At 42.1% G+C, this 20900-nt stretch overlaps 1 protein-coding gene across 9 annotated transcripts in view; it reads left to right on the top strand.

Moving 5' to 3' along the window:
- The window catches only part of LOC147729834 (complement factor B-like), an 877333-nt gene that overhangs the window by 307420 nt on the left and 549013 nt on the right, over positions 1-20900 (top strand). For all 9 annotated transcript variants that reach the window (XM_086954737.1, XM_086954730.1, XM_086954734.1 and 6 more), the window contains one exon: positions 14792-14908. In XM_086954737.1, coding sequence (XP_086810863.1) covers positions 14792-14908 — 117 coding nt within the window. The remainder of the gene's footprint in view (positions 1-14791; positions 14909-20900) is intronic.

The following is a 20900-nucleotide window of genomic DNA, read 5'->3' as shown; positions in this document are numbered from 1 at the left end:
TGATCGTCTGGGTGTACCGGGAGCAACCGGAACGCTGACTCGATGTCTGATTTCGCCATCAGCGCCCCGGGCCCCAGGCGATTCAACATAACTACGGCCTCATCGAAAGATGCGTACCGCACTGAACACGCTTCCGGGTCTATCGCGTCATTCACGGAAAGACCACGTGGGGCTGACAAGTTATGTATCAGCCGAAACTCACCCGGGTCCTTCTTGGGGACCACCCCTAGAGGGGAAGAAACAAAGTTAGCAACCGGTGGCAAATCGAATGGACCGGCGACACGACCTCGAGTCACCTCCTTCCCAATTTTTACCTGTACCACCGCCGCATGCTGCAAGACCGATAGTTGATTCTTACAGTTTGCTACACCCTGGAAATCCCCCACTGGGATGCGGAAACCATATGAGAACCCATTTCGCAACACCCCAGCGGAAGCATGATCCGGGTATTCGTTGAGCCAAGGAATCATTGCCATGGAATCAATCGGGGTAGGTAAAGGCGCCCCTGGGACTATATCAGACCTGTTTGGTGCCTCCCTTACCACCGTTATCACCCGTTTTGGCTCTGCACAAGGACTCAGGATGGGATGGCTGCCCACACCCCCCACACTCATGTCTGAATTTGCATGACCCCTGGGGCCTCGTACATTTCCCTCTGTTAAAATTCCAACAGATCCCCCTTTTACCTGTGTGGCCACTCGGCTTCGAGTGGTACTCGTTACCTGCACCCGTCCGAAAGGGTGTCCCAGAGTTTTGGCGGGAAGATTCCCCTCCGTTACTCCCTACCAATGGTACCTTCAACATTCCTGTACTCTCCATTTTTTGCCATGACACGGAGTCGTAACAATCCCAGGTCAACAATGGGTCGTGTTCCTTAGCTTTCCTAAAAAGATTGTCATAGCAGAACCACTGATTGCCCCCATATGCTACAGAATACTCCATAATACGTGACTGATAAATAGGTAACTCGGTCAGCAACTCGGGCCTGCGCTCGCCCATGATGGAGGTAAATATGCCCCACGCTCTGCCCCAAGTACCAATGTTCTCGTCAACCTTAAAGGCGGCCATCTTTGCGCGCCAAACACTCGGATGCATGAGCTCCTTTTGGCTCTTCACATGCTCTATCTCGTAATGGTCGGTAAGCAATGAAAACATGTTTACATACTTATCCGCCCAAATCAATTCCTTAATTTCTAGTGGAACATGCTGGGCAATCTTCTCCCTTCGAGAAGGTACAGACCCCTCCCCCGCAATCGGCAATGGCCGCTTACCTGAAGTAGACCCTGCACTTGCCGCCGAACTTGGGCCTGCTGCACCTTCAGCCGCCGGAACCTGTGGGGGAACAGAAGATGGCGCCTTCGCAGCCTCCCTAGATTCCCGCAGTTGCCTCATTACTGCCCGGGCGTCGTCAGCCGTGGCGCCCTCGCTATCTTTTCCCAACCACGCTGCCAATTGTGCCGCTAACTCGGGGGGCATATCATCCCTGTTCACGGGGGTGACCACCACAGGGATTGGATTCCCCTCCTTCGGCGCCGGGATTAGCTCCTCACGTGGGGTATCGGTAACCGCGGTGTCCCCCCCAAGTGCCCCCCTTCTGGGCCTCTTGCTCCTTCCACCGGGGACTGCTCCCTGCAAAGGTCGTTTCGGTCCTCCCTCCCCGTCCTTAGCCTCCACCTTTTTCTTCAAATCGGCTATCTCCTTCATGAGTATGCGGAGCATCTGCTCGGTACCGACCCGCTTTCCGACCTTCTTAGGCATTCTCGGACGGGATATCTGTAAGACAAAAGAAAGATTACAACGCTCAAAATTGGCTCTTCGTTCCGTCTCGAGCTCACGTGCAGCAGGGAGGTGCAGCTTCAGAGCACAGGAACAAGAGGATGCTTTCTTGGCTTCCGCTCTTTTTATCCGTCTTCAGGGCGGGCGTAAACCCGCCCCCGCCTGCCTCCGAGGGCGTGGCCGGCCGCGTCAGTGTCTAGGACAGCCCATTCTAGGGCGGGAAAAAGGCGCGCCCCGGCTACGCCGCTTCGGGCATACCAGCCGAGACTCGCCTCCCGCCCAAGATGGCTTCCCGGGGGGATCGTGGTACTCCACCATACGTTCGGGGGGACCGAATGGTCGCCCCTTTCCATTCATGCAGGACTTTGAAAATGAACACATCCTCTCAGTACCCCATTGGAAAAATCATCTACAACTTTACTATCGTTACATCGACAATATTTTTCTAATTTGGAAAGGCACGGAAGATCAGTTAATATTTGCCATCACCAATCTGAACAACATTGATCAAAGAATTCAATTCACCCACCAGTACAGCAGCTCCAACATCATTTTCTTGGACGTCAACATAACAAAGACAGACCAGAAATTGGAAACATCTATGCATATCAAGTCTACCGATCGTAACAATTATCTGCACTACTCCAGCTTCCATCAATCCAGTCTCAAAATCCATTTACCATATTCACAACTCCTCAGAGCAAAAAGAATAGCTTCCGCTGAAGAGTCATTTGCACAAGATTGTTCTACCATCATGAAAAAATTCTTAAGACGTGGTTATCCACAAAGGATTATCAACAACGCGTACCAACGCGTTACTTCCACTGTTCGTTCCACATTATTGCAACCAAAAGAGAGAACTAACACGGACACGCAACCTAACGTGTTTGTTTCTAAATTCTCTACTAAAAGCCATATGATTAAAAAAACTATCAAAACTCATTGGCAAATGCTACAAGCAGAAACGGATTTTAATGGGATTTTCAAGGACATGCCCATATTTGCTTATCAAAGATCTAGAAATCTATGATCATTGATCAAACCACAGAGTAATGAACCAGCAGTATTCAAAGGCACGATCCCATGTCACAATTGTCAAAATTGCCACAATATCATCCCAGGGACGAACATCAACCATCCTAGTTCTGGCAAAATCATTACTCTGAGAACTAATGCCACCTGCGATTCCACCAACGTGGTATATCTTCTAAAATGCCCTTGCGGATTACCTTATGTAGGTAAAACTGAGCGTAAGATAAAAACACGCTTAAATGAACACAGAAGCAATATCAGGAATAAAAACTTGAAATCTTGCGTATCTGCTCATTTCACCCAACAAAATCACACGAACAGTCAGATCCGTTTTTTGATTCTTGAAACAGTAAATAAATCGGAGGGCATTGATCCCAAAAAACATCTATTACAAAGAGAACTATTTTGGATCTTCAAACTGGGAACGACTGTGCCTCACGGTCTCAACGAGCGCCTGGAATTTAGCAGCTTTCTATGACATTCATGCATTACTATTTGAAACTTTATTGCCAGCTGGTTGATCAACTTTTTTGTGCATGCATTCATCTGGAATTCATGTATTATATTTCGCTCATTCACTGTTTTTCCTTTTTTCTTCCCTTCCACTTTATCCCATTTTTCCCATTACTGTGTTAATTTCTTCACATGCTTTTTATTTCTTTTCCTTCGTGATGCTTACTTTTATCTTGCTTCCTTTTTTCTTTTCAGTATTGCACCATTTGGATATGTACTCGATACGTGTGTTTACGTTTAGTCCCTTGTTTGTGTTCATTATTTTAAGCTTCCGCTTTAGTCCGTTCTTCATTGCACCCGTTTGATTTCTTAAAACGCCACCGCGGCCCTTTCATACAGTTTCACTCGCGTCTGCTGGGCGTCTTTATCACCGGTTTTCCCACGGAATTCCCGCTTCCTTGCATGCCAATTCTCGGTAAGCACGTTTGAATAATTCTTTTAAAAACACGTATGCCATAGTCCTTTGGGGACAACACGGGTTGTTTCTTTTCATTGTTAGTATTTTTTGGTGATGGTATCATGGGTTACCTTTTCACACGTTCGATCATCGTTTGGGATTACAATGTCAATGGACTTTACATTTTCTAGACACACTTACTATTCACTTTATTTCATTTTTCTTACGCATGCGCACAATTCTTCAGCGTACCCATCTATGATACAGAGCACTGCATGCCTGTTGATTCACATGTTTACTATCACGTTATTGTTAGCGTTTTCCCATTTCCGGCTCCGTACTGATACCACCTCCCTTTACTCCATTCACAGCTAATACCCCCTGACGAAGAGCCTCGGGGCTCGAAATGCATCGGGGTGAGGACATGTATAGAGGACGTTACCGCATTGAATGTGAATATTTTGGACAAGCTTTATCCAACAAATGAAAATTTGCTCATCATTTGTGTAACATTTGAAAAATATTTTTTGAACATTATCATGAAAGAGAAAAAGTGAATAAAACTTTTTTGAACAAGAACTCCGGATTACATTGCTCATTATAGCTTACAGGTGTGCTCAGGCTAACCACCCTGTGCCTACAGGGTTTCTTCACACAGTTCCATACGGGATCAAACACTCCGTAGCACTAAAAATGCTGAAAAAGGCAGACCGGCTATCGAAAAGCCGCTCCACGCCGCCGAGTTTCAAATCGCGGCTCCTCCCGGAATAACAGCGAAAACAGCCATGCCTGCACAATATCGCACCACCACTTCTCCCGCACTCACGGCCCGCTACTAGCCGGCCGCCATGTTTTCCCCTATCGCCAAGCTTAGTCTTATTAGTGTTAATAACAGCTATTAACACTAATAGCTTAGTCTTATTAGTGTTAATAACTGCTTGTTACACCAGCTCGTCCAGTTTGGGAACCATACTTTGATCCTGATTCAACTCTTTTCCCTGACCATTTCTTGGTGGGACCTGTGTGCTAAATGTGACATCTGTGGTTGTGGGGGTCCTCACATGAGGCAATCCTCAGTGATGCCTGCCAGTTTGTGGTGCACATGATAAAAGGATGTCAGCACTTTTGGGTCTTCATCTGTCCTGTAAGCTTCGTTGAGTGTAAGAGGTTTCCAGTCTAATGACCATATCGCTGCAGCTGCAGGTTGTAGGCAGTCATTGGCTTGGGTGGCCTGGGTTATCTCGACAAGGGATACTGGTGATGGCCCAGATCGCTCTATGATCATGGAAACATACTCTTCAGTGTTTAACACAGCCTTTTCATCATCCCTGGTAGCTGGTCATGCATATCTTTACAGGTAATCTATTGGGTTCTGCTTCTCCGGCTTGTATTCTACAGTGAACTGATATTGTTGCAGCTGTAATATCTACTTCTCTATGTGAAAAGGCTCTTTAGATGCTGACCTTCGGAACAGTGTGATGAGGGGCTTATGGTCTCTTTGCCCATATAGGTATAGATTAAAATGCCTTTACCCCTAGTGAATAGGGTTCCCTTTCTTTTCAATATCAGAATACCGCTGTTCAGTGGCCGTGAGTCCACAGTTTGCATATGCCACTGGGGTCCAACTCCCACACTCTTGCTTATGGGACAATACAGCAAAACAAACAAGATGATGGACGGAATGTTGCACAATGGCAAAACATTCACCCCAAGTCACAGATCTGGGTTTAATCCATTGTTATTTTGCTCACCAAGCCACCCCAGTTCAGACATGGCCATATGCAATACAGCCCCTGGTCCTGTAGAACTGGTGTCCATGAACAGCTCCAGGTCTTTCCTTGGATCAAAATATGCCAGTGTTGTGCTCGCAGACAGGGCCTTCCTTGATTCTTGTAAGGCTTGTTCCTGCCCTGTTGCCCAGGTCAGCAAAGCACGATGCTCACGCTGCTCCGCGCCACTCTTCCTTGAGAGGCCCCAGGCACAGTCAGCAGCAGCAGAACAGCGTGGATCCAGGAATGCGCGCCACTCTTTGCAGGTGGACAGTGCGCTCCAGTTGCTTTGCTTGCCTCGTCGCCATGTGATGTGTTGGCGGGTGCCTGGACATTGCGTAATAGAATGTTTCATGAACTGTCAAATGGACACTGGTTTTTCTCCTACTTGCAACGTTTTCAGGGCTGGAATTATACCAATTCAAGGGGTTGATTTTGAAGTTCATTTTGTGGTGGGAAAAGTGCAATGGCTGTAGGAGTGGTGCCTTAAACACACTAGTTGGTAAATTGGGTTTGTGAGGAGCACTCCGTTTTAAACCTTATTAGTATTGTAATCAAATGGTGCCGCGATTATTAAGGACAGTCACATATTTTTACTTCTCAACTACGCGACTCTCGCGGAGTTCGCAGAGTTAATATAACCAGTGAACGCACATTGAGCAGACACGAAAATATTTGCGGGACGGTGATTGTTCAAGGAGACAAAGTAGAACTCACAGGTAGGAGCGGAAAAGATATCTAGCCGAGCCGTAGCGAATAGAACCAAATTAGCCGTTGGTAACATACCATTATTTTTATTCCGGTTCTTTAGATGCCAGTTACAGAGAAGATAAGGTATGGAGTGGCGATTTTTTTGATTGATTACTTAGGTTTGTTTCATTCATTTTGAGACCCTTGGAGAGTATAGCAGGTTGTAAGGTTGTTTACATTTGTTGTTACAGAGTGCAACGGCAAAGATTACGAGGTATGTAGCTAATCTATGAGAGACTGATCAGATTGAAGCCAATAAGGTATTAGCGGGCTAAAGCAGCATTTATGTTTCATTTTTAACAGACTTAGGTCGATAGTGGCGATTCCTCGAACATATACGTCACATAACAGAAATACTCAGGTATGTGAACTTACACATTAAAAAACAACAGTGAACCCCCATTCAAATCGCAATATCAGACACATATACCATGTACTTTTACTTTTTCAGAACTGCCCCTGATGAAGGCACCACACTGGTGCCGAAATGCATTGGGCTTCACTGTGAATATTGTTGAAATGTTCAATTGAATAGTTTTGTTTGAACTATGTGGAAATGAAGTGGAATGTAAATGTTCATAAATCAAAGATTGAGTTTTGAATATATTGATGTTATGAATATAATGAATAACAATATGAAAAGTTGACAATGAAAAAATATGATTAAATGTGAAATTGTTGACACACGAAAGAGAGTTGATTCATAGTACGTATAAAACCTAAAAATATAAGGTGCGGAGCACCAAGTGAACAGTGCGCGATTAGGTGGGCATAACAACCCATCATAACTTCACACTTATCCGAGGAGTGACTATCCTTAATAATCGCGGCACCATTTGATTACAATACTAATAAGGTTTAAAACGGAGTGCTCCTCACAAACCCAATTTACCAATTCATATAACAGTCGAATAGCTGAGGAGTCACCCAACAATCAAAGCAAGATGCAGTTCGAAACAATAACAGCAATAACGGACAACAGGGCCAATACAATGGCCTACACCAATGAACAGGCAGACCAAATCAATTCGCTAATAAAAGAAGTGAGAAACATGGATGCACATGGGGGTTCCATCAGTCAACAACTCAAACAGTTGGAATATTTAACTCGACGTCAAGTCAATCAGAGAATGCACGCTTCAACGTTAATCCAATACCACAGAGCCAAACTTATTCCCAGAGGTTTACGATTATCCATAAAACCGATGCTATTCCGGTTCAATCTCAATTCCAAGTTCATGGATAAGTGGTATAGCATATTAAACAAATGCTCGTTAGATCTAATACTACTAATTATTGAAGAGTTAGCGAAAACGATACGAGATCTAGAGGATGAGATATATACCCTCAAAACGGAATTGGAAACAAGAATGGAAGTAGACACCTGGAAGATGAGTTTGGAGGGCATAAACATGAAACTTGAGAAATATAAGAAGGAATTGCAAGAAGGAAAGTTGCGTAAATACAAACGCGATACAATAGACTATAAGCTCAATGAAGTTTATACATGGGCCGATATCTATGCTCGACGACAGTTCGATCCAAAAAAAGCAACACCGACTACACACTCATCAGAAGAAAGTCTGGTAACGGACAAGGAAACATCCATAAGAAGAGGACCAATAAGAGCAACAGAGTCCGGAGAAATACTGTCCACAGACAGCAGCCAACAAGCGACAGCAAGCAGAGACGCGGCTTTTTTATCACAGGAACAGGATCAAGGCCAACCTCCAACACCGCAAATACCAACACCAGCACCAAGCGGAAAACAAGGAGAGGAAGTGGCAGGCAAAGCACTAAGGAGCGGACGGACAGTAGTCTAATAATAAATATTTCTTCTATAACACTATCACAACAACAAACTAGGACTTTAAACAAGGGACTCTCTTTTGTACCAACTACAATAACCTACGAACTGGAAACCGAAGGAGCTTTTTTCAAGTTCATGCGAACGTTAAGATTGAGACAATATTTTGAGAACGTGATGGAACCGTCAAACAATCTCATTGAACAAACGGAGAGACAATTTAAACCAAAAAGCACATACCAGGCCCCCGTGTCACACAAGATGCTAGACACATTTGAAATTATGGTGAAAAGTGACCTTAAATCTCTGGATTACAAGAAAACACGATACCAAAACTTGACCAAGTCTGAACAAAACATCATAAATAACTTGGCAAATGATGAGACACTAACAATCCAACCGGCAGACAAGGGCGGAGCACTTGTAATAATGGACACGCATTATTATGTACATAAAGTAAATGAACATGTATCAAACCAAGAAACTTACTTACCATTACCATCAGACCCTACCGCCATGCTTCAAATCATGTTAAACGGATTATTGCAAACAGCCAAATTGAATGAAAGTGTTGATGACCAAACCGTACAATTTCTTACAGAAAGAAATCCCAGGCGACCACAATTGTACATGATCCCTAAGATCCATAAACATCCAACAAACCCACTGTTCAGACCTATAGTTTCGGGGTGCGGGTCAATTTTTGACCCCCTTGGACAATACATTGACTATTATCTACAGAAATTCGTACAACAGTGGGGATCTTACATAAAGGACACAACGGATTTCTTAAACAAACTGACATGGATACAGGAAGGGTTCCAAAAACATTGGATAATGTGCACCATAGACGTGGTGGCACTTTACACCTCCATACCACACGCAGCAGGACTTGAAGCCGCAGAATGGGCATTGCTCAAATTGGAAGATGTGTCAACTGATAAAAAAATCTTTGTGCTACAGTTGTTGAAATTTTGCTTACACAATAGCTACTTCATATGGAAAAATAACTATCATGCTCAACTCAATGGAACTTCCATGGGCTTTGCTGGAGCCCCAGCTTATGCGAATACATTCATGGCCCAGTTCGAGGCACAGAACATAATGAGTTCAAATGAATGGCCACATGTGAAACTATATTGTCGATTCATTGACGATATTTTTCTAATCTGGGATGACACTGAGTGAATCATTGGAGCAGGTGATCATGGGAATCAATCGAGTGGATGAAAGAATTCAATTTACATACAAGATAAATAAGGAAGTCATTGATTTCTTGGACCTAAGGATCACAAAAACAGATAGTGGGTTCCAAACCGAACTGTACACTAAACCGACAGACCGGAATAATGCACTGATTTATACAAGCTTTCACCCGAAAAGTTTAATCAGAAACCTACCATTATCCCAGTTCATTCGAATCAAACGCATTTGCTCAAACGCATTGACTTGTGAAAACACATTGGCAAAACAAGTACAAAAATATGAGGAGAGAGGTTATCCGGCAGAAACATTACAAGAGCAAATACAGAAGGTCGCACAAATGAACAGAGCTGAACTATTGAAACCCCGCAAAAGGATTAAAAAAACCAGGATGGTATTTGTAACCAAATACACAACTCAATCAAACAAGATTAGAAACATCATCAACAAAAGATGGGAACTATTGGCCATGGAGCGGGATTTTAATGGATTATTTAAAGAACCTCCATTACATGCATACACCAGAGGATTGAACTTGAAAGAGAAATTAAAACACAAGCATCAACCACAACTGACAGCAACATACAAAGGAACAGTTCGATGCCTCAACTGCACAAATTGTAATAATGTGATACCTGGCAATGTCTGTACACATCCAACCTCAGGGAAACAGATTCAATTAAAACATACCAGAGACTGTAATGCACAGAATGTTGTGTACAGTATCAAATGCCCGTGTGGCAAAATGTATATCGGTAAAACGGAGAGAAAAATAAAAGTTCGGATCACAGAACATAAAAGTCGAATTCGCAATGAAAACTTAACCTCACCGTTAGTACAACACTGGAACCTAGAGAAACACAGTATCTCGCAACTCAGATTTCTAGTTTTAGAACAAGTTCAAGTTAAACCAGGGATAAACAACCATCAGAAATTACTACAACGAGAGCTGTTTTGGATTAAATACCTTAATACCATGGTTCCCATAGGCCTCAATGACAAATATGATTTAGCGTGCTACCTTTAGCCTATTGATCTAACTAAACAAGTTGAGATTAAATTTATGCACAATATGAACATAAATGTACAAGTACTGCAAAATAACAATTCATGTAATCGAATGTAAAAATGTATCCACTAAGGTCTTATTGTATTTAACTTGTAACATCTGAAAGATGGAAAGTAAACATGAAACCAATGTGACACAGAAATAATTCAACATGGCCACACACGTTTGTCAAACATCACCTAGAGTCAGAGTAGAATAGGTAGGCATCCGTATATAGGCAATAGTAACAACAACATACATAAAGTGACAACACGAACATTGGATTATTCAATGTCATTCGGTAAATCGATCAGGCAACGTTATGGTTTACTCTTGTGAGAGACAGTTTGGAATCGCTTTAAATCGTGAATATTGAGCATAGTCCGTTTTTTAGTTTTTCTTTTCAACTTCGCAACGTTTGCTCTTGGGAAGTTTGGCCATTAGAAGATGGCGTCAGTTTTGAATCACTTTAGATCATGAACATTGAGTACAGTCCGTTTTTTATTTTTACTTCTCAACTACGCGACTCTCGCGGAGTTCGCGGAGTTAATATAACCAGTGAACCCACATTGAGCAGACACGAAAATATTTGCGGGACGGTGATTGTTTAAGGAGACAAAGTAGAACTCACAGGTAGGAGCGGAAAAGATATCTAGCCGAGCCGTAGCGAATAGAACCAAATTAGCCGTTGGTAACATACCATTATTTTTATTCCGGTTCTTTAGACGCCAGTTACAGAGAAGATAAGGTATGGAGTGGCGATTTTTTTGATTGATTACTTAGGTTTGTTTCATTCATTTTGAGACCCTTGGAGAGTATAGCAGGTTGTAAGGTTGTTTACATTTGTTGTTACAGAGTGCAACGGCAAAGATTACGAGGTATGTAGGTAATCTATGAGAGACTGATCAGATTGAAGCCAATAAGGTATTAGCGGGCTAAAGCAGCATTTATGTTTCATTTTTAACAGACTTAGGTCGATAGTGGCGATCCCTCGAACATATACGTCACATAACAGAAATACTCAGGTATGTGAACTTACACATTAAAAAACAACAGTGAACCCCCATTCAAATCGCAATATCAGACACTTATACCATGTACTTTTACTTTTTCAGAACTTCCCCTGATGAAGGCACCACACTGGTGCCGAAATGCATTGGGCTTCACCGTGAATATTGTTGAAATGTTCAATTGAATAGTTTTGTTTGAACTATGTGGAAATGAAGTGGAATGTAAATGTTCATAAATCAAAGATTGAGTTTTGAATATATGATGTTATGAATATAATGAATAACAATATGAAAAGTTGACAATGAAAAAATATGATTAAATGTGAAATTGTTGACACACGAAAGAGAGTTGATTCATAGTACGTATAAAACCTAAAAATATAAGGTGCGGAGCACCAAGTGAACAGTGTGCGATTAGGTGGGCACAACAACCCTTAAACACACTAGTGGCATTTCGTGCTTTGTCCCAGGAGTCCTGTCCTTATTACTCTCACAGCAATTGGGTGGATTTATTTATTTATTTATATAAAGGACCTTTAAAATGTAATATGTTTAAAGTCATTGTAGCAAACTAGAAACCCCCCTTAACACAATGCTGTTGGTAAGCATCCAGCTCTAAGGACATGCTTATAACACTGTAATGCAGCACGGCTCCAGAAATTCTCTGTAAAACCATCACCTTATCCCAGAGAGCTATTCACACATTACTCATCAGTGGGGCCCATAATACTGCGAGTCACTCATACACTCATTTACCCTGCTCCGGGGATTTGTTGAAGACCAAAGGAGAGCTGCTGGATTATAGTGGAGTGTCTAAATTAATACTACATTGTATACATTATATACATCTGCAGTTTATTTCTATTACCATGGTCTGTTTCCAGAAACATTTCAACACACCTCCATTATTTGTCAATGGATCTGCTAGTAAAAGTTAACCAAAGGACAACAAGACCAACTTAATTCTCCATTTATTTAATTTTTATTTTAGAGACTAAATCTCCTAGCATGACCTCTATTCTATTAACTCTAATCAACGTCATTTAAACATCAATGACCTAGAAAAGAAAAGTTCCTAAATTCAAAACATTTATATTTAGTAGCATAATAGTTTGAAGAATAAACAAAAAGTCATATTACCAAGATTTTAGAACACGCACTTCAGCATGAGGACAGAATAGTTCCCAAAGAACACCTCTCTATCGCTCTCAATGTTCACCTCCCATAGGACTCCGTACCCATTCAAAAGTTAAAGTTCAGAAAAATTTCAAAGTCCTTGTGGCATAGAAAAGGTTTCGCAGTCCGGCAGCATGTCGGGGTGCAAAGATAAAATCGAAAAGCAAGCTTTTTTCATACTTCCAAACATCCTCTTTTATACCCTTTTTCACTAATTTATCTATCTAAAAGTTGTAACTTTTGGGATCTCAAACTATCCGGATTGGTCAAACCGAGGGGTGGATGAGCATAACCTCATCACCTTATTATTCAATTTCCGCAGGGTCATCGTTATAAAATAAAGTTTCTATTGTTCGTAACATTCCTCTTCCGCTTGTGTCATTTAAATTGATATTCAGGACCAGTTTCCCATGTTCACGATGCTGACATTCAAAAAAGTTGGCACTCATTCTAGTAGCCAGGCCACACTGTCCTTGACCCATTCTGCACAGGCACAGGCTGCTTGTACTCTCCTCGAGTTCTGTCACACATGCGTACATCATTGCAAACTCGGAGTCGCAGACAGCTTCCATTTTTGATGGGCCACATAGGCCACAATTGGGAACTATTATAGAAACAAACACAAATAAGCGTTAATTTTAGAAATAAAGCCCTTCTTATTTACCTCCCCCATTCTAAGATATCCCAATTAGTTATTACCTATCAATTTAAGCAACACATAAGCATAGTTTACTCACCTTTCTCCATCATTTATGCCACAATAGGACAAACAAAAAGCATATTCATGCAATTTTCGATTAGATTATGACAAATGCGCACAGAATAAACAAGACAACAATACTCAATTATTAGATTATGGTTCGCAATACATGTAAATTAGTATCCGACGTGTGTTTGTGTATGTGCATTCTATTCTATGTTGGTTAATTTCAAAACCACACGATTAATTCATGTTACTGTTATGGAGAAGCGGCTTTACGAGGTGTATACAAAAATGTTTGCTTCCAACCTCGCTCCATCATGCTTATAACACAGTTCTCAATGTAGGAGGGGCAGTTCTAGGAAAGTCTCCTGTAATACCAAACACTTTGATGGCGTTTGAGGTTTCGCATTTAAAAAGGTGGCTCCACTGTTTGAGCTTCTGCTGCGTTGAACTGCAATAAGACAAGAAGTACTAGAAGGTCCATTTTGCCTTTCATCCCACTTAGGTCAATAACACACGTTCGGCTGATAATGCGTTGTCAGATGACTAGGAAATATGTGGTCTAATCCTGGGCCTTTATTTAACGGTGTCACACAACCTTGGAGTGCTAGTGTTGGCTCACTGCATAGTATTCTGTGAAGGAGAAAACACATTTTAAAAGAGTAATACATAAACAACCAAACAAAATTACAAACATATTTTAAACTTATTAACAGTTAAAATTAATGTAATTATCTCTTGTTTATGAATTGATGTTTACAGACAGTAAGCAATGTTAAATACTGATTCTGAAATTTCCATATCTATGATATATATGTCCATTGAGTGTGCATTTTGGTGGGCGGGAGGGCTGCGAACCCAGGACACTGCTGCCATCTGCGCACTCTGTATTCTGGGTTTTAGCAGTCCTTAGGCAGGCTCCAGACCACAATATTACAAAAGTGTTCGTTTCTTTATTTCACTGTTTGAAGAGAAATGCTGTGTTCTAATCGTAATAGAATGTCACCCAAAGTGAGCCACACAGAGCTCTGAAACGTAACGCATAAGCATGCTGAAAATATGAAAATGTACAACAAACAAAAGGAAATCTTGGCGGCTGCATTACAACTAAAGAAAATGCCCTGAGCCGAATTTTATGTAGCGTTAAATGGTAAAAGCGCTGCCTGTGATGTGCAAATTAAAAACTTGCAAGTCAAGCAGAAATATTGGTACATAAACGCCATGCGGCAAAAGAAAACAATGGGCCCGCACTACTCACAGAGGGGCAACCAAGGGCTCGCCTCTCAACCGAGAATGTTAAAGTCGAAGAAGGGAAGCATTGACTAAAGGTTGTGGAACGCAAGCACAATAAGAAGTGCAGTCCAAAGGGAATATAATCTGAGCTCCAGCTTGTATTTTATTTTAGAATGTTTATTTTTTTCATTCCCACATGTATATTTTTCGCAAAATTATGTACTGCGCCTAGATGCTAGACCCCTGGTACTTGTTGCGCAGTAAAATGATATGAATACATAGATTGTGGGTTTTACATCTAATGGGATTTGTGCGACTGTAAAATGTGTGCAACATATAACATTGTTTTTTGTATTCTCTTCCCACTCCTGCAGATCTTAGGATCGGGCGTAGCACCAACATGCATAAGGCACTGAGTGAGGTGCTGCTGTCCGCCACTAGAGACCCTGGTGCAGCACATGCCAAGTACACTGTCATCATCATCACCTGCAGTGAGTGGGGCGGGGTCCGTTGGGTGGAGGGGGCTCTGATGACTATGCGCGGGAGCTGTCTTCGTATGTCTCATTATCTGACCCGGCTCCTGTAAATGACACATCTCCAAGTCCCATGGCATTATAACACTCTTGACTATCAGGTACATGAATCAAAGGATTTTGCGATCGCAAACGGTGCGAATCACAAAAATCGGCCGTTTGCGATCGCAAAATCTGCTTTTGGAATGCATGAAGGGTGAAGGCCTTCGCAAATTGAGAATTCGCAAATATTTGCGAATTCTCAAATTGCGATTGCATTTAAGGAATCGCAAAAAGCAATATTGATGCATGTACTTGATAGTTAGATTGCTTGAGAAGAAGATGGTAACTATATTGCTGACTCCTGACTGCTATTCACATGCTTTTTGAACTAAATTGCTGTTGTGCAGGGTACTTACGTTTTGCTGCTCTGTGATTGACGTCTGCAGCAGCCATCCTATTTCTGGGGAGGGAGCATGCCTGAAGCAGCATCAGCAGACAAAAGGGATGGAAGGAATGCTTGACTTAACCTTAGCCTCAGGCGAACGTTTGTGGCGAAGTCCAGTCCATAATTTTTAGGCAAATTTGCAGTTCTAGACAGACGTCAACCATATTCAAATCAGTTTGGCTTTTATTCCAATAGAAACAGTCCAGCTCAAACTGCCAGACCACGCCTACTCAGTGGCCTGGTTTTGCCTCTAATGAGCTGCAGCCGGCTTCAACTCATCCACACCCTGATATGTTCAAGTTAGGCTAGTAAGGAACCCTGATAATAGGCCAAGTAGCACCACACATGCCCCACTCTAACCAGTAAGCAGTACACATCCCACATATACATTTGTGCATAGAGTACACCAGCCATGTGTTGTTATCCCATGGGAATTCTTGTCCTCAATTTATTAATATATATGATTGATACTTTGCTTCGTTGTGTTCATAAATCACAGTAGCCAGTCATGAATCAAGATGACCGGGCCTTAAATCATTCTTACAGTGTCATAGATCTATCATTCTGACAGGTACATAAATAATAACGGGTGACAGGTTATAAATCACGTCTCCCATAAATAAATCACGTCTGGCGGGTCTGGGCTGCGAATGCTGTGGTACGCTTACTCCTCCTGTCAGCCTACTCACCCTGCCGAAGGCCTCTTCCGATAAGTTTCCTTCCACTGGCACCCTCCCCTGACGGTGTGCTTTCTTTACCAAAAAATGTACCTCTTTGCCCACTTCTCCGCCCTCCAGCACTGCTGCAATGCTGCTGTTCCAGGTGTGGGTGGGTTTTCAAAATTCAGTGGGCTGCCCATCTTCCTCGAATAGAGCCTTTCCAGTGTCAGCACAGTCCTTTTGAACCTTGTCTCCCCACCACCCAGGTGTGGCAGTGCCTCCACATGGAGGGTTTCAAATGATTTCCTGGGCCCCCTTTTTCCCGCTGATAGAGTGCGGGACCACCAGCTCAATTTACCATACTCACCTGGGCCCATAAAACATTCACACTTTGAACTAGTAGTCCTGCTTCCTTCACTATTATTAGTCTATTATTACTTTGAGTCCTTTTAGGACCGATACCTGTAAACCATGACTTACCAATCCTTGTCACTTTAGCTATAAGTCCTAGGGATCGAAAAGGAGTTAGAATAAATAAGCAGTGTTAAACAATTTTACCTTTCCTGTAATAAGCACAGACTCAGGAGAAGTTTTAAAAGCTTTACCTATGCAAGTTTCAAGTGAGTCTTCATCCAAATTACAGAGATCATGAATTTCATAAGTAAGAATATGACTAATCTATACTACTATTATAAAGAGAGAACACAAACCTTTTGGCAAGGTAAACTCGGGAACCACAGCGCCAATCCACACACCCAATACATTGTTGTAATCCTCAGGGTGTGCAGATGGACATAGGCTATAGAAAATAAAAAAAAAGTAAATTTAAAAATATAACTTAAAAACAAAAAAGGTAGTGCCCTGAAAGTAGCGCCGGCCACCACGCTGACGGCCACGACATAGCGCTGGCCGCAACGTACGTGATGACGAGGAGGAGCGGCGGTGAAGTGAGGAGCTCGGGGAGGAGCGGCGGCTCAGATAAGGCTCTGGGACACGGGACGGGAGGGAGCCGGTGCGGGAGGTTGGCCCGGAACAACTGTGGTAAGGCTCAGGGTCTGGGGGCAGAATTTCAGGGACATGGGACCGGAGGGAGCCGGTGCGGGAGGTTGGCCCGGAACACCTGCGGTAAGGCTCAGGGTCTGGGGGCAGCATTTCAGGCTTGCGTGCACTCCCGCCCAGGACCCCACCCGCCACGACATTGTCCGGGACACAGACAATGTCGTGGCGGGCAGGGACCGGGGCAGGAGTGCACGCAAGCCTGAAATGCTGCCCCCAGCCCCCTTCTGCCCCGGGCAACGCTGGGGCGGGCTGCTAGTAGAATATAAACTTTGTACGAAATCACAGTAACACCTTTAGACATTGGTACCTGGGATGGATGAGAAAGGACATACCACATGGATTATATTTACCTAGAATAATGCAAGAACCAATCCTGGACACGGGCTGGGACAAAGGACAGGGCTCCCGACTAATCAGGTGCCCACAGGACATGACAGGTGCAGATCAGGACAGGTGACCTCCGCTAGATGCAACACCAGCATCACACCCCTCTCCCGAGGCCAATTAGTACCCGACTGGGTAATCGATAATTTCCCAAACACCTCGATTCTTCTGACAGAGTCCTCCGCCAGCACCTCTGCTCTCGATCTCCTTTAACATGTGTTGGGTCAGTGACAGATCAGCTACTCGGACAAGTCAGACAATTTCTCTAACTAAACCTACCTTAGTTGGACCATTTCGAGGGCAATGTCCCACCCCTAAATGTTGCAAATCTCTGTGTTCCCCTTCAGTGATTGGTTGGAAAGACGAGGAGAGGTCATCACACCATACTACGATGAGGTAATTTCAATTGACTTGAATTGATCAAGTTCCCACCCATAATTTATTTTCTTCCGATTTTATTCCACCCACCAATATTATTTCATTTTAGTATACAATGTTGCACATATTTTTAAGTTGTCTTCCTTTTCCCAGGTCATGGGGTGAGGTTCCCAGGCGCATAGCGGGTAAGACAGTCCTTGGCACGGTCAATGCCACAGCTCGAGGTCTTTCAGTTCTCCCAGCACATGCGCCGTGTATATTCAAAATGGCGATTCAAGTCACCCTTGGGCCCAAATACGAGCTAGTAACAAAGTCAAAGAAAACATATTAGAATACAAAAAAAAATGAATGCACTGTATACCACTTATCTCTACTCTAACCCCATTAATTTATTTATACTATAGCATTAATGGTTACGCAGAACGAACAAGTTTAGTACAAGCAGCAGCATATGCATAAGCATGAGTAAGAATGAAGCAGCCATCGTGCGCAGAAGAAAGAATTTCCTACCAAAGCAGAAGTATGTCACTCCACGTAGATGTGGCGGACGCATGCTCAGTAAAGTTCCAGCATTTTCGGCGGCCATATTAAGGCACTCATTTGCTGTTAGTAAAAGCACATAGACAAGCTTCCCCAGCTTGCTAAATATATCATGTAATGCAAACATTAATGGACAAAACATGTTGATTAATATGTTACATGTTATTTCGAGACGGGCAAGTACGAGCAAGTTTCGATACATGTGAAACCTTGCTCCATCAATTCCCTCTTTGATGATATTTTATATCATCACAAATTAAGGAACCAGGGGCCAAATGTAGGTAGCCTAATACCGGTCGGTAACGGACGAAATTACCGAATTTTGGCCGTTACCGACCGGTATTAGGCTTTTCAGATGTAGGAGGCCAAATTGAAGGATTGGGTAATTTACCAAATCGGTAATTTAAGGAATCAGTAAATTACCGAATTCTTAAAATACCAATTCGGTAAATTACTGAATCTTTAATGTAGGGAGCACTCAAATTAGTGTTTTTCTTATTTCAGGATTCGTTATTTACCAACAACTACAACTTGGTGGTAAATATCGAAAACAGCTAAAAAAGCAATTTTTTACAATTTTTAACAGTGCCGTGTGGCAGACATACATGTCCTTAGGGCATGTATGTGTGCAACAGGGTGTCAATGTGACACCCTGCCACCCTTGTAAGTCTTCCCCTTATTACTGATTCGGTATTTACCTAATCGGTAATTCTCATTCATTCCTATGGGCCTCTAGGCCCAAAGGAATGAATGGGAATTATCGAATCTGTAAATACCGAATCGGTAATTACCGAATGTTAGGTTACATTTACCAAATTTTTTCCTACATAGCATTTACCGATTCTAAAATACCGAATCGGTAAAATTCGGTATTTTAGAATCGGTAAATGTAGATTACCTACATATGGCCCATAATGCCAACTTTAACACTCTCCCAGTTCAATTTCTTCAATGACTTTGGGAGTTTTCTTTTCACTTTTATTCTGGCAAACTTTCATTCTTTTTTATATATATATCCCCCTTTAATTCTTCCATTTGAATTTTATCTATTTTTCTTTTCTTCTTTTTCTCATTCACAGTATACCTTTTTCTATTTCTGCAGCATTTACACCAAATCATTATCACTAAAATTATCAGTGATATCCCCATTATTGGCATCAGTACTTTACCTATAATGCTTCCACCAACATTAGAAAGCCAACTACCTACTGAAGAGAGACCATCTGTTAGTCTCTTCCATGCACTACCAACTTCCAGTGGTTTCAGTTCTTCTTCCAAATGAGTAATATTTCTTACATACCTTCCAATTTCAACACTTTTATCAGGTATGTAAGTGCAATAATGTTGCGCCTTCAAGATTCTACGGACTCCGCCTTCTTTTTCCAATAATATGTCAAGAGCAAGTCGATTCTGTATAACCATTGATCTGATCGCAACCAATTCGGTATTGATCAATAAGAATCCTCCAGCAGTGTCAGTCGATAAGCGATCCACCACTGTAGACAATTTACAAATTCTTTGAGTATTCATAATTACTCCCACTGAAGGTATCAATGCACTAAATATATCACCTACAATATCTGAAAAACAAGCTCTTCTTCATCGTGTTAGTTCACTTCAGTTTTCATTGCTTCCAGTGATTCTTTTCACATGGTATACTTTCGAGAATAATATTCCGAAATAGCAACTCCCATACCAATGATCAGGCAGCTTTAAGTAAGCTTTGTTCCCACAAAAATAATAGACTCCAGGAAATACTGGATCAGTTCCTCCTTTCAGTCCCCAACCCCCAATTATGAGGAACTTGTGTCCACATTCACTGGAACCGATGAATACATTGTTATACTCGGTTTTCTTTCTATGGAGACATATTTTCCCGTTCTTTTCAAAATCCAGAGACATAGCAGCATGAGTCTTGCCAATTGTCATAAATTCCTCCCTTTCAGCCCAGTTGGGTATCTGGGGTTTAGGTTCAGTGGCTTTTCTATTGAAATCCTGTCTCCTTTTCTCTACTAAATATAAAAATATCTTTTCCTCTTCGTGTAATTTACATGTTAAATTGTCTTTGTGTGCATCAGCTATATCTATCGTTTTCATTGTTAGAAAATGTTCAACCATGAATTGTCTTTACTACTAAGGACAGGATTCATTCTTCTACGGATAGGGATTTCAGAGAAAACGACATCTAGGTTAGAATAATAATACTGTAAATTTCCAGTTCTATAAAACAGACTAGTTAATTTGCTTCAAGAAATACCATAGGTCAAGGGTAAATGGTGGTAGGTAACACCTTCAACTACTGATGTTGTTAATTTCATACAAACATAACAGTCACTAATTTGTATTGTCTCTACATAGTGTACTAATAGACTAGCGAATACATTCATATCTGTTTCATTTTTATTTCTAAAGTGATGTAATTCTATCTCACCTGGTGCTTCTAAGTCAACTCTATCTAGTTTGTGGTGCGCTATCTTTCCGTGTATACTAGTGTCATTCTGTT

The sequence above is a fragment of the Lissotriton vulgaris genome, chromosome 2_1, assembly GCF_964263255.1.
Source record: "Lissotriton vulgaris chromosome 2_1, aLisVul1.2, whole genome shotgun sequence".
Classification (NCBI taxonomy): domain Eukaryota; kingdom Metazoa; phylum Chordata; class Amphibia; order Caudata; family Salamandridae; genus Lissotriton; species Lissotriton vulgaris.
This window is presented reverse-complemented; position numbering and strand designations above follow the sequence as displayed.